The sequence below is a fragment of the Nicotiana tabacum genome, chromosome 18 (genome assembly GCF_000715075.1).
Source record: "Nicotiana tabacum cultivar K326 chromosome 18, ASM71507v2, whole genome shotgun sequence".
NCBI classification, from domain to species: Eukaryota; Viridiplantae; Streptophyta; class Magnoliopsida; order Solanales; family Solanaceae; genus Nicotiana; species Nicotiana tabacum.
The window spans coordinates 120,395,040-120,410,000 of NC_134097.1; the positions used below are offsets into that span (position 1 = coordinate 120,395,040).

The 14,961-nt window shown below is 38.4% G+C and overlaps 1 protein-coding gene and 1 pseudogene across 1 annotated transcript; both read right to left on the bottom strand.

Annotated features, from left to right (window-relative positions):
• Positions 1 to 195: 195 nt before the first annotated feature.
• On the bottom strand, positions 196 to 2,704 carry LOC107779280 (putative histone deacetylase 10). The gene is made up of 6 exons (XM_016599672.2): positions 2,682 to 2,704; positions 2,503 to 2,587; positions 1,831 to 1,896; positions 1,310 to 1,408; positions 738 to 804; positions 196 to 650 (listed from the first exon to the last, which is right to left on the bottom strand). The coding sequence occupies exons 1-6, from the start codon at positions 2,702 to 2,704 to the stop codon at positions 565 to 567; spliced, it is 426 nt and encodes a 141-aa protein (XP_016455158.1). The 3' UTR covers positions 196 to 564.
• On the bottom strand, positions 2,634 to 14,226 carry LOC107779275 (neutral/alkaline invertase 3, chloroplastic-like; annotated as a pseudogene).
• Positions 14,227 to 14,961: the final 735 nt, after the last annotated feature.

Consider the following 14,961-nt stretch of genomic DNA (forward strand, 5'->3'; position numbering starts at 1 on the left):
ATTTCAAAGTCCCTACGTTAGGTGTCGCTTGAAATCTATAGCATTGCAATAACGTAACTGCGAATAAACCAACTTTGAATTTTGTGCAAAGTCGAGCCTAATAAGACAATAGATTTCCATTCATAACTTCAAATCTTTGGATCATGAATCCTCTAATAAGCGGTAGACTGAAATAAAGATATGATTAAACTGTAGGCAGCAAATCACTTCTCATGTCTAATCAGACTGCGAAATACGTATCCTGAAACAAACTATAATGCTTTAAGTAGCTAATAAAAGTACTGCATATTCACAACTTACCATGCCCATAACACCGTTTACTTGTTCAAGACAGCCTCTAAAATGGAGATAAAAGCATATACCTCCATTGACAATCTAAACCCAATAAAGACTATAGCTGCAACGATACAATTAAAATCCTATCACATCCAGTATATTTTACGTGAGGGGGAATTTAAATGCAGGAACAACATGAGGCAATAAACTAGAGTTCTGTATTGCCTTTTCTATAATAGACAAAAGAATGGACACATAGACGAACCTAACTACATCATACTCTAGTATTTAAGCATCATCCATGTGGTTATCATTGTCATGGTCGCCTTCATAATATTCATCGTCACGCTGGATATGCTTATCTTGGGTGTGCTCTGTGAATACAAGGCAGGGTCAAGTGTTAGATCATTATAGTTCCGAATTTGAGCATGTAATGTGCTTAAAGTCACATTTCTACTTACGATCCACACGCTCGTCTGGATTTTGGTCATCTTCATCAAAATCAGGAATATAGAAGTCGGGTGGTACCTATAAAAAAAATATGAAAGTTTTCAGACTCATGCAAGTCACTATCTTTCCCCAGATGCCTTCAGGCATCCATTACAATCATGGTTAGATCCATTCCACGCGCTTTTGATGAGAGTTACAGCACATAGCAAATGCAGGTTGCTCTTTTTTTATGCATTGGAGAAGCATTCTCACAATGATTGTATGAATGATTGTAGAACCACAGTAGAAGCTGAAACTTCCCTTTTACATGATTGTGTATTTTCAAAGGAAGGATGATCAACATAAGTCGTCAAGAGGCAATCACTTTCAAGGGCGAAATGTATCTCAAATGCAATGCCACGGCAATTCGAACAAAAACCGACAATAAACAACCTTTTAACTATGCAAGGCAAATTAAAATTTCAAGTTGCTCAAGTCATATAAACACAAAATCTAGCATGCAACTATGTAAAACAAACACATGTAATTATGCGTTCTTGATTAGTTGGCAACCCAGAAATTATAAAAGATGCACTTGACTTACTTCTTTCATTTGTACATCAGGAGCATGCTGGATGCAACGAAGATCTTCCATTACTTGCATTTTTATGGTGCCAATGTATGATTTGCTATTCAAGTTCTCCTGTTCAATCAATGAAACAAGAAGTTGAGCAAGATTACGATGCTAATTTGTTATCCTTTTCTACTATTTTCTTTTTATGACTGAGAAGTCCATCCGGAGATGATGGGCCAACCACAGCCCTCAAAACTCGAGATGATGGGCCCGCCCCTCTACCCTTCTCCACTTAAATACTGGACTTAGTTTGCCTAAAAGACACAAGGCCCTGAACCTTTGCCAGTTGAGCTAACCCTAAGGGCTTATCCTTTTTACTACTTGAAAACGCTCAATGAGACATGGCACAACGGATCAAGCGATCTGGTCATCTTATGGTTAATACAACTATGGTGTGCCAAATGAATCTAACTGGAAAAAAGACTGCAAGCCTTGAGTAAGATGAGGACGTGTTGTGTAAGGGAAAAAACAACAAAAATATTTCAACTTACTATGTGCCCGCCAGGAAGCTTCAATGAATAATCAGGGCCAAAATATTTGATGTAATCATTATCTCTCTATCGTGAAGAAGTCTTGTAGCAAGGCGATGCATTATCACATGCCAATTCTGCTTCAGATCTTTGGTCAAGAGAATTTTCTTCTTTTGTGCATGCTATTTTGTTCTAAGGACATGCTGTAAAACTACTGCATCAAAATTGAAAGAGCAAATGTATCAGCTTGACTGTAGCAGAGTAAACAAGCTAAATACCAAAATCATGTGCTTTTTTATCAAGTCCCAACTTCCATGAAGTGCTGGTGTTAATTCAGTGCGTACATTTCACTTCCAATATGAAACTTTTTATCTGGTCCAGAGAGATAACTTTGTCAAGTTGGCAACTTTGACACAATGCTTCCTTTTCTTTAATGATCACAATTCCTTGACCATGGATTTTTATGGTAAAGGCGTTCTTAATGACACTTGTTTAGGTTGAACTTGAGCTCCCTAGCATTCTTGCTAGTTGTGAGGTCCTTATTTCACTTGAAATACTCTCCGAACAAGTTTTTCAATTTCAAATCCTTTATTTCAAGTTAAAGTTGGAAAAATGGACAGAATTGTAGAACATACATTGACTTGCAAATAATATTTCAATATCAGATAATACATGTGCAAGTGCCTACTTAACAATCCCTGTAATCTGCCATTGATAAACGTTACCGACTACTGTCGTGGAAAAAAAAACAGGTTCCTGGTTGCTATTGTGGAGATAACTGCTCCAGCAGGAACAGGGAAGTGAAAAATGGAAAAGAAAATCAGATACAATGTACTGGGATTATGATGAATTTACAGAGGGAAAGTTGATACAGGACAGCACCTTCATATGCCATGTTCCCACAAATTTTCCATCACCGGTATATCGTGCAGATATAGTAACTATACAAACGCTTTAAGTAACAACTACAACTATGTCTCAGTCCCAAGCTGAGTTGGGATCGGATATATATATATATATATATATATATATATATATATATATATATATGAATCTTCACTAACCATATCGTTACATTTAAGCACATCTCAGACCAATATTACACAAAAGCTTCAGTAACAAAAAGAAAATTTTCATATGATGAAAGACTGTTTGACTCCTTTTCGTGAACGTTTCCGCCTTGGGTTTGAATTCAGTATGCTTGAAAAGGCACTTAGAAGTTCTGTATCCTCCACCTTGATTAAAATTTTTGCAGCTTCTGGATTGGCAATAAGTTGCTTTGCTACTAGATATCCTGCAGTAGTCCAAGTCTGAAAGAGACGTGCCTGTTTCCCGAAGAACCCTCCTCGCCTTGTATCATAGTATTCAGGCGACTTGTCCCTCGCTAAGCGTCTCTCTGCAATCTTAATTGCCTTTTCAGCTATTTCTGGCCTCTTCATTTTTATGCATGCCACAGTCAACTGAAATGGTTTACATTTAAAATCATTACGCACAGACTAAATGAACAAGATATTATTCTAGCTTCAGTTAGATACTTCTGAATGCCTTAGTTCTTATATTACATCTAACACACGTATAACTCATCTATTGCACAAGGTGCCAAAAATACATTACAACAGTAATAAGGGAGTTTGAATTCTGAATCTTTCTACAATTCTCTTAATATTTGATGTTTATTCAATTTTGCCAATAATAGATAAACTACAATGACCAAATCATGAACATTTTACCTTCCAACCTACAGTTTGATTGCTTACAAGCATGAGATGGAATAAATCAGCACCTAGTGTTGTCCAGTGTCCTTTATTTCCCATGTATTAAGGTAAAGGCATCCTATAAGTCATAATAGTAGTAGATGCAGAACACATATGGAGACTCAGTTTCAATTTTAATATCTATGGATGTCTCTTCTTATGCATTTAAGGTAAAGGCATCTTTAAAGTTAAAATTGTAACGACCCGGCCGGTCGTTTTGAGAGTTAGAGCCCCGATCCCCTATTAACTGCTTCCCCCCCTATCTTTTTCCGCTATTGTGACTTGCCGGACGGGTTCGTTTTGAGTTTTGGAGTGTTTTGGGACACTTAGTTCCTAAATGGGAGCTTAGACCGTTGTCGGAACTGTGTGAAGACGGTTCCGGAATGGAATTCCGTCGGTTTCGTTAGCTCTGTTGGGTATTTTGGGCTTAGGAGCGTGTCCGGATTGTGTTTTGGAGGTTTGTAGCTCATTTAGGCTTGAAATAGCAACAACAACAACAACGACCCAGTATAATCCCACAAGTGGGGTCTGGGGAGGGTAATATGTACGCAGACCTTACCCCTACCCCGAAGGGTAGAGAGGCTGTTTCCAGGAGACCCTCGGCTCAAAAAAGCAACAGGAGCCGATATATTAGTACCATAAAAATGCATAATAAAATAACAGTAATATAAGAGATATGAAATACAGAATACAAAATACGAAATAGATGGCTGGTATAGTAAAACTAGCAGGTAAAGCCCTGCATCAATAGACGGCCAATGACGTTCTTAGTCTAACTCCTAACTGGCTAGTCTCACTCTATTGTGCTGTAGAAATATTCACAAGTTTCCCCTAACCTACAACCTTAATGCTCGACCTCCATAATTCCCTGTCAAGAGCCATGTCCTCAGTAATCCTAAGTCGCGCCATGTCCTGTCTGATCACCTCTCCCCAATACTTCTTAGGTCGCCCTCTACCTCTTCGCGTGCCCACTACAGCCAGTCGCTCACACCTCCTCACCGGTGCATCAGTGCTCCTCCTCTGAATGTGCCCGAACCATCTGAGTCTTACTTCCCGCATCTTGTCCTCCATGGGGGCCACGCCCACCTTCTCTCGAATATCTTCATTCCTAATCTTATCTATCCTTGTATGCCCGCCATCCACCTCAACATCCTCGTCTCTGCTACTTTCATCTTCTGGATGTGTGAGTTCTTTACCGGCCAACATTCAGTTCCATATAACATGGCAGGCCTAACCACTGCTCTATAAAACTTACCTTTTAGTAACGGTGGCACTTTCTTGTCACACAAGACTCCCGACGCTAACCTCCACTTCATCCACCCCACCCCTATACGGTGTGTGACATCTTCGTCAATCTCCCCGATCCCCTGAATAACCGATCCAAGGTACTTGAAACTACCCCTCTTGGGAATGACTTGAGAGTCAAGCCTCACTTCAACTCCCGCTTCCGTCGGCTCAACTCCAAATTTGCACTCAAGGTATTCCGTCTTCGTCCTGCTCAACTTGAAACCTTTAGACTCAAGAGCATGTCTCCAAATCTCTAGCCTCTCGTTGACGCCGCCTCGTGTCTCGTCAATTAGAATAATGTCAATCAGCAAATAGCATGCACCATGGCACCTCCCCTTGAATATGATGAGTCAGTGCATCCATCACCAGGGCAAATAGGAATGGGCTGAGCGCAGACCCTTGGTGCAACCCCGTAGTAACTGGAAAGTGTTCAGAGTCGCCTCCTACTGTCCTAACCCGAGTCTTAGCTCCAGCATACATGTCTTTAATCACTCGGTTTAGGACAGTAGTGGAATTTTTGGAGTTTTGGACCGGTAGTGGAATTTTTGATAACGGGGTCAGATTCCGATTCCGTAAGTTGGAGCAGGTCCGTAGTGTTGATTATGACTTGTGTGCAAAATTTGGGGTCAATCGGATGTGGATTGGTTGGTTTCGGCATCGGTTGTAGAATTTTGAAGTTTCAAGTTTTTAAAGTTTGGATTGGAGGATGATTCATGATTTTAGCGTTGTTTGATGTGATTTGAAGGCTCGACTAAGTTCTTATGGTGTTTTAGGATTGGTTAGTATGTTTAGTTGAGGTCCCGGGGGCCTCGGGTTTGTTTCGGATGCTCAACGGGTCATTTTTGGACTTAGAAGCATAGGAGATTTTTGCTGGTTTTTGTTGTAGAGATTTGTTCTTCGAGTTCGCGAAGAGAAGCCCGCGTTCGCGAAGAAGATTTTGGGCAGAAGAAGAAAATGCTCTTCGCGTTCGCGAAGGTTTGGACTTCAGTGTATCACTAACGCGTGAATGGCATCGCGTTCGCATAGAGAAAATGGAACAGCCGGGACCTCAGGAATTTTCTCTTCGCGTTCGCGAAGGTCCTAGCAGCTCAAACTACGCGTTCGCGAGAGGGAACTCGCGTTCGCGGAAGAGGAAAAAATTAAGTTGTGGACTTTTGTTCTACGAGAACGCGAGGTGGTGGTCGCGTTCGCGAAGAAGGGCGTACCTGGGCAGATTTAAAGTTCAAAAAAAAACAAGGGTTTGAACACAAAATTTGATTGAGAGCTCGGTAGAAGGCGAAATTTGGAGAGATTTTTGGAGGAAATTATTGGGTAATCATTCCTAACTCCTTTATGATTATATCTCATTAATCTATGCTTGATTTCATCATTTAATTTCGGATTTGGGGTGAAAAATTGGGAAAATTTGAGAAAAGTTCTTAGGCCGAATTTTGGGGTTTTGATCGAGATTTTGGTATCGGATTGGAGTGAAATTGGTATGGTTAGACTCGTGAGTGAATCGATGTTCATAATTTGTGTCTTTTACCCTATTCCGAGACGTGGGCCCGGGGAGGCTTCTTGGGCATTTTCTATTTTTTTGCCTTAGCTTTGATTTCATTAGCTAAATTAGTTTTTTGTAGTTATATTTATGTTATGTAATTAATTTGATTATATTTGGGCTGCTCGAAGTTGGATACTCGTGGCAAGAGCATGATTTCGGATTGATTTGAGCTTGGTTCGAGGTAAGTGGCTTGCCTAACCTTGCATGGGGGAACTTCCCTTAGGATTTTGGTACTGTTTGATATATGAGCGCCGTGTACGTGAGGTGACGAGTACGTACACGGGCTATTTATTGTAAAACTCCGTTTATCACTAAGTCTTGACCTGCTTTTCCTTGTTTGAACTACACTAGCATATGTAATTACCTTGTTTAGATTAGAAAAGCATGCCTACGTGTTTTAACTGTCTATTTGAACTTTGTGCAGCATGTTTAGTGAAATTACCTGTTTTACTTTGATGTGAACTCAGTCTAAACTGCAGATTTACTTGCTATAACTATTGTTTGTATTGGTTGAGCTGCATACTTACTCTGGGACTACGGAACGGTATTCTAGGAGATCCCCTGTACTGCATATTTACTTTAGGGCTACAAAACGTTATTTCGGGAGATCCCCCAGCAGCGCATATTTACTTTGGGACTACGGAATGATATTTCGGGAGATCCCCCTGCACATTTAAGTTTGGGACTACGGGACGGTATCCCGGGAGATCCCCAATTTCTATTACTGTGTTTTGACCTGTTTGTTTTCATTGAGTTCTATTCCTGTTAGATTTCCGTATCTATTTTATTGTAAAAATATTTCTTTCTGCCTTATTTCATTATAATTATACTAGTAGGTCCCTGGCCTGATCTCGTCATTACTCGACCGAGGTTAGGCTTGACACTTACTGGGTACCGTTGTGGTGTACTCATGCCCTTTCCTGCACATATTTTTCGTGTGCAGATCCAGGCTCATCGTACCAGCCTCATCACTAGTTGGAGTCGTCGCTGCTTATTGGAGACTTCAAGGTACATCTGCCCGCACACGCAGATCCTCGTAGTCCCACTGTATCCCCCTATGTTCATTTTTCCTTCTGTAGAAATGATGTATAGAACAATTAAGACTTCTTAGTAGCTTGTGACTTGCGGGATTCCGGGCTTTGGGAATTGTTTTCGTACATTTCAGAAGTGATTATTGTATATGTCGTGTGGCATTCAGTTGCTTATTAGATAATTGTTACGGTTAGTAGTTAATGTTCATGTTTTGTTCATTTCCGCAAAGTTTTAGGCTTACCTAGTCGTAGAGACTAGGTGCCGTTACGACGGTTCACGGAGGGAGAAAATGGGTCGTGACAAAAATAGTAAACAAATAAAACAGATACTTTTTCTTAACAACTGCATTATATCTCACACCAACTTTTAAGATTCAACTAATGCAGTACATCAAGCTTGTGAACATCACTCTCATGCACATATTGGTGAAACCCATAGTGGTCGATCTGAAACTTGGAATAAATTGATGAAACACACACTAAATAGGTGTTTGGATGTGAACGAGAAGTGCTGCTATTGCTCCTCTTTATAGTAGAGATCATCTCCAATATTTTAAAAGGTGAAGCTAAGACTCATCTCCAGACTCACCATAGCATGAACCATGCTCCAAATGCCACTAGGCAATCATGGGGCAAAAACTCTACTGAATATGCAGTACAGGGGGGGGGGAGGGGGGGGTGTTTCGCCATTTAAACGTTTTATGCATTGAGGCATCTGCCCCTTTTCCAGGATAAAGTTTCCATCTTAAATCTTTTCCTATTAACCATAACTTTTATACGTATGTATGTCATTAAATTCAGATATTTAACTTCAACTTTTTCTTTTTTTTTGAATTTTGTACAATATTTAATGTACGTTTAGAATAATCATATTTGTTCTTAATTACTTTTGATTTGATATTAAAAAAAAAATCGGAATCAAGCCCCGTGTCTTAGGACTAGCACTGCACCATGATACATAAGGTACTCCCCACGTAATCCTTTAAAACAATGATTACCTCTGCTATGACACTACAAACATCTGCATTTGGTCAATCACAACCATTTTTGAAGGGAACTTCTCAAGATTTAGTCCCCTTCTTGGTCTTCAAAACAGATAGGACAAGATGGCAGCTAAAGTGATGAAAGCATGAAATCAGATATGTGCATACTGAAGAATGGTAAACTTACCTGCCAGAGCAAAGTTGGCCAGGATCCTCCGTTATGGTAAGACCAAGGCCTGCACCAAGAAGGAAAAAATAAAAGTATACACATTAGAGAAAATAGAAAATAAGGCATTGCGTGTTTTTCGGATCACTGCCAGTAATAATGCGCCATTCCTGGCCCTCAAGAGCAGGATAACATATCTTCAGTGGCATATCAGCTACTAAGTCTTCCCATTTGGCTTCAATAAGATCTAAAATAGCATGTGCTGATATATGGTAGCAAGACTGCTTACAATGGACCATAAGTTCCCAAGTGCAAAGAACCGGAAGTCCATGTGAGCTGGCTGCAAGTTTCCAATAAGATAGCCCCCTTTACTAGGCATCCATTCCACCAGCCAAGGAGGAATTTGATCTGGATATATATTAAACTTATTGATTGCATCATATGAATATTCCTCTGTTTTGTATCTATAAATCTCGTTCAATTATTTCACATCGATCCAGTAGTATTCCCTGATATGAATTGACAATGCTAGCAGCCGATTGTTAAGTGCTCTAACAAGGTCTGTTGATGCCTCCTCTGGAGCAAGCATCTCTCGTGCACAAAGTAAGGCTGAATAATATAATGCCTGCAAACCATGAAACATCACGCATATAATTATGCAGAACCTTCTTGGAATAGAAGAATAGACACAAACACGTAGCCGGAAGAAGTGATGAAATTTGAAAATAGAGTTTGTAAGATGTACCCAGCATATGTACAACCAATAGTCATATCCGTAGTTGCATCAAGAAAAAAACTGTCACGGAATATTGACCATGTAATATAATTAGCTTAGAACCTGTAATGAGTATATAAACATGAATAATTTGACATTTCCTTACATCTCCTTCTGCCTTATTTGTCAATAAAGGTAATTGTGTCTGGATATTAATTCTGGTGATAAATTTCCACTTTTCACTGAGATCATTCAAATGATGGTGCTACTAATTGAGAATAAAGGGACCTCAATGGCTTATGTAATAATGGGAACATACACCTTTCCTTTTTGAAACTAAGAGTTCTCCAAAATTCAATCAACATGCAGTCAATTTGATACATTAGTTTCATAACTATTACCTACAGCCACAGGTTGTCGGGGTGACTATCACCCTCATGTCATAATAAAAAATTAGCTGCTAGGTCTTTGACATGATAAATCAGAGAGGTTAGTCAGGAGTCAGGACGAAGAGGTAAAATATCAATGACAATGTTTCCAGTCCCAAAAAGAAAGAGGAAAACAGATAAAACGAGATAGCAGCATACAGCTGATGGAGGAAGAAAGGAGGTGCATAGCACTTTAGAGTCCAATACATCAAATAGAACTGATGGCTTCTGTGTGAGCTAGAAGAAAATCATGATAGGAGATTCCTACATCTACTAATTTGAGCTCAAAAGAATGGCATCAGATAAGTATGGAAAGCAATTTCAGATGACAAAAGTAAGATTTACCCGGACAAAGAGAGGATAAGGAGAAGAAAACAGGCTTCCTCAACGAGATAAGAGAAGAAAGTAAAACTCAAGCATCCTTCCATGGGAAAGTATAAAGTTTTTCTTTTTGAGAAAAAAAAAGGATGAAGAAAGAACGCATCTGAGGTAAAAATTTCACAAATGACAAACTTGCTTGAAGACAGGAGAAAAAGAAAAGACCTGAATTTCTAGAGGGTGGCCATGGATTCCCAAGCGGCGATCTATCATGCAAGAACCATCAGTCACCAACAAAGTCGGAAACATATCAAAACCATCTGCAAGACATAACCTAAGGATCATCTTCATTCCAGTTTGGACATCAACTCTCTCCTGAAGAGAAAGATCTCCAGAGCATTTCCCATATGCTCGTAGCAGTATAATCCACCATAATCCTGGAGTAAACTAATAGAGTCAAAATCTTCATGTAACCCTAAATTTTCTATACAAAAGACATGCATCAAAAGTTACAAAAGATCACCTGAATCAACAGGCGCAACTCGACCAATTGCTGCCTCACCAAAGTCTGGATCCAATACATCTTCTGTTGCAGATTCGTCATTATCAAGTGGAACAGTACGCACTTTGAAGCTAGCAGGCATCAGCCCTTGACCTGGACTATAGCAATCCATTGTTTTCTCCCAACTCAACGAAGAGATGCTTAGGGCAAAAAAACTAATGAAAGCTAAACTTTTTCAACATCACCAAGTTAAGAAAAGTGAATCTCCTTAATGAGTCTCACACATGTCAAATTGCATTTTTCTTATACATCATACGGGACTTCTCACCTCTCACAGGAATCACCAAATTTCATTGCAGCTAATCATACAACATGCAATGCCAAATGAAGTTATAGATTATGCATGCTAAAGAAGTAAGTGGTGTATACGAGAACAAGAAAAATTGCAAAAACTCAGTAAGTAGGGAAAGCATAAGTAATGATTTCACAAAGTTAAGTTGGGCATAAAATGGCCAGCAGACCGGCAGATATTAAATATAATTGCTTAAATCGAATGAAATTTGCCTCTCTACCTTCTTGAAGGTAGGGGTAAGGTCTGCGTACATACTACCATCCCCAGACCCCACTTGTGGGATTACACTGTTGTGATTGTTGTTGTTGTTGTAATTCGAAATAAATTTTTGAATTAAGAATGACAATGTAGAGACACTATCTTTTATAGTAAGGGGACTAGTTTGGATCAAAACGAGCCAAAATTGTTTTAATGTAACAGGCAACACATAATGCTAATGAAAGGAGTCAAATTACATCCTGAATCATCAAAAACAAGTAAATATGACAAAAGCCACATGTTCCAATATGAAAGCAGGTAAAGCTGAACCTCAAAACAACACTTTACCTGCAACTGAAGCGTGTGAAGTATGAAATTCCTCATGATATCATATTCTCCTTTTAGTAGGAAAGCTATCCCAGATGGAATAAAATCACGTATAAAATACTTGATCGTAGTTTAGCATAGTTGCTTCACTTGGATCATTAGCAGCTATAGTTCCAACTGGATAGCCATAGTAATAAATCATGGCAGCTCGCAAGAAATGCCATGCTTCATCTTCAAAAGAGTCCGTGTTGGTCCTAGGCAAAGCACTATTAACCGTGGCAGCGGTTTTCAAACCTTTACTGAAAGTCTGAGCTCCATTTTCCTGCTTAATCATCTGTTCATCTTGAGCATGATTTGGAATTTTTGAACTGACTGTGTGATTTGACCTCCCATTTCCATCCTTAATGATTGTCTCATTGAATCTTTCAGGTTGTTGGCAATTGCAGATCAATGATTTAGAGCAACTATGAAGCTTTTCTCCGCGAAAAACACTATGTATGCCGCGAAAAGCATTTAACCTTGAGCAATATTTCCACTTACTTAAACCCTTGATCTGCTGATACCTCGTGTCCCCAATATTTCTACTTTTTAAACAATGCTCATAGCAAAGTAAAGAGCTCGACTTCGTCAAGATTGAACTTGTTCGGAATTGACATGAAAACTCCCCGGATAAAAAGTGTAGGGCTGCTTCTGAAGCCCCCATTTTTAGTAAGAATCTGAAATTTGTGATGCCTTCAGCTTTGCAACTATAGTAACAACTTCTGGATTTAATCAATGCATTTGCATAAAATAACATAGTTTAATTCAGAAAAAGGACAACTTTAACATGAACCAGTAAATTGCCTAAAATTGGTGACAGAGTTACCCGGTACCTATGTTGGTGAGAGGTAGCTAATAGTAGGCGATATAGTTGATGTTTACACCTTAATATGACCATACTTTGTTGTTGTTTTATAGATAAATTGCCAACAAAATGCTCTCTAAATAGTGTTCTTTTGTTTATCAGGGAATATTATATGAGAGGAAGCAACATGGAGTGTTTTGGGAGGCGATAATGTGAAGAAAAACACCCACTCGAGAAATACCCGAACACAAAGAAGCATAAATGGCCTGGGCAAGAAGGCCACCGCGACCGTGGTGACACCGCGGTGAACCGCGGCAGGTTACTAAAGTGAGGCAGAAAGGTCAGCTTTCACCGCGGTCGACCGCGGTGCACTGTTCACGCAGCTGGAAGCTTGAGGACCAAAGTGTAATTTCAGGGAAACTTTTGTAAAACCCTTATAAGCTTTAGAAACACGCCCAACTGAGGGGGGAAGCTAATTTTAGACTACTTTTGGAGGAAGAACAAGTGTGAGAAGATCAACCAAACATTAGAGTTTTTCTATCCCCTTTTAATTCTTGCAATTTTACATTATGAACAATTTAGTAGTTTTCTCTTATTTTGTTATGAGTAGCTAAACACTTATCTGGGGTTGATGGAACCAATTGTTGGTTGAAGTTTTGACTCAAGTTGTTATAATCGAGCCGGAAGTATGATATGATTGTTCAACTACGTTGTGTATGGTGATTAATTGAATGGGTCCTTGATTAGTCGTGTCTAATTACCTTATATTGCTTGAGAAAGAATATTAGGTTAGATAGCTGTTGAACAACACCACTTTTGGGTAATTGAAGAGATTCATTACTTGAACTTAAAAGTGGGTTTAGAGATAACAAAACTTTGGTGGGATAATTTAGAATTGCATAATTATTGTCAGCTAGAGTAGTTCGAGAGAATGCTCTAGTAACTTATCGTAGTTGATCGAGAGATAATTACGATAACCCATAACTCTTAATCTTCATAGAGTATTACGGCGAGATTATAGCGGAAGAGTCAAGATGTAAACTAGCAATTGGGGAAATCGCTGCCCTAGACCCTTTTTACCATTGAATTACCTTGGTTTAGCTTACTGTTGTTTTTAATAGTAGTTGAAGTAGTTAAACAAAAACCCAATCTTTATTGATCAAAAATCTTGCATCTAGAGATTGATTGAGTTGATAATAACATTGCCGAAGAGGGTAATAGATAGGTTAGTTCCCTGAGGATTCGATTCCGGACTTAAAACCCGGAACTTTGTCCTTTAAAAGGCATAGTTGGGCGTTATCAGTAGCCGATAGTCGGTGGAATAGTCGAGGTACACGCAAGCTGTCCGGACACCACTTAAAAAAGACATGAACCTATGTATTCAAATTGGCAAGTTCAAGAATTAAACAAGCTAAACAGACATAAACCAATTCTTGCAGTCACAGTTGTTGCTTTTTCTAAATAAAATCAGAGTGACAACTGCAAAGGGTCAATACCCCTAAACACAAAGACCCCTTTTAATGGACATTTCAGCAAAATAATGGATAAAAGTGGAACCGTCATATCAGTTTAAAGGCCAAGAAAACTTCATCAATAAGCATAAGAAAAGATCTCATTTTTCTCAAAGATCTAAACTTTAGGAAACTAAAGAGATATTATGGAACATGCTCAATGAAGTAATCAGATAAACGGTGTGATTTTTCAGAAGGGAAAGGTGGAGGAGAAAAGAAGAGAGCAGTAATACAAAGATATATATGTGGTGACAAGAAAAAGGGGTTGAATTTGCTTACCAAGTTTACAAGATTGGAATATGATTATAAAGATGTTTGCTTTATTGGTTAAAGGTAAAATATATCTTGGGGTTTTATGAATTTTCTGTGGAAATCTTGAGGCTTTGTTCTGCTTTTCAGTGAAACAAGTAGCTGGGGAGTTTATAGTTTACTATTTGTTTGTTTAACCGTGAAGCCCACGCCAAGCAAGAGGACACGTATAACCATTTATTACTTTCCATATACTACTTCTGTAGATAAAAATAGAAATTGGAAGTATGAATTAAGGAGATTTTTGCCAATTGGCAAATTCTTTTTATGGACCATACAATTGTTTCCATTATTTTCTTGACAAGCTATAATTTTTTTCGCTTACATGGTTTCATCAAGTTAGAAGGGAAACAAAAAAGGAGAATTATGAAAAGAAGAATACAATTCTTGTTATAACTTAAATTTTGATATGCAATTGGCCATTTTATTATGTCTTGGCAAGTGGTAGGGTTGCAATTGGTCATTTGAAGGAGGGAGGGGGAGGTGCTAGCTAGTAGGATCTGTTTATTTTATTATTTGTATCCTTCAATCCAATTTATACGATACTTCTTGCATTTAAGAACTTCATGAATTTTATATTTCATTAATAGTACAACTAATCAGTAGTTTCCCACAAGTGCGAAAATTTCATTAGTAGTATGAAACAAATTTAATAATTTCAAAGATTTTACCTAAATTTTGTTTAGTAAGACTAACCCTTTTTTATGCACTTATCTCTATTATTTTAATTATTCTTGTAAGAATTATTCTAACTTATTTATTATTAATATAAAAAGATTGTAATTTAACTAACTACCCTTAATAATGTAACAATTCTTGGTTAGTTTTTTTTTTGCCACAATTTCTATTAAATCTAACCATCAGATTTTGTTAAGTAGTATTTGACA

Coding starts and splice junctions, on each gene's coding strand:
- LOC107779280 (XM_016599672.2), bottom strand. CDS start 2,704: ATGGCATATGAAGGTGCTGTCCT. Junction 1,897..2,502: donor AATGGCAGATTACAGGGATT/GTTAAGTAGGCA, acceptor TCTTCACGATAG/AGAGATAATGATTACATCAA. Junction 651..737: donor TCCAGACGAGCGTGTGGATC/GTAAGTAGAAAT, acceptor TTGTATTCACAG/AGCACACCCAAGATAAGCAT.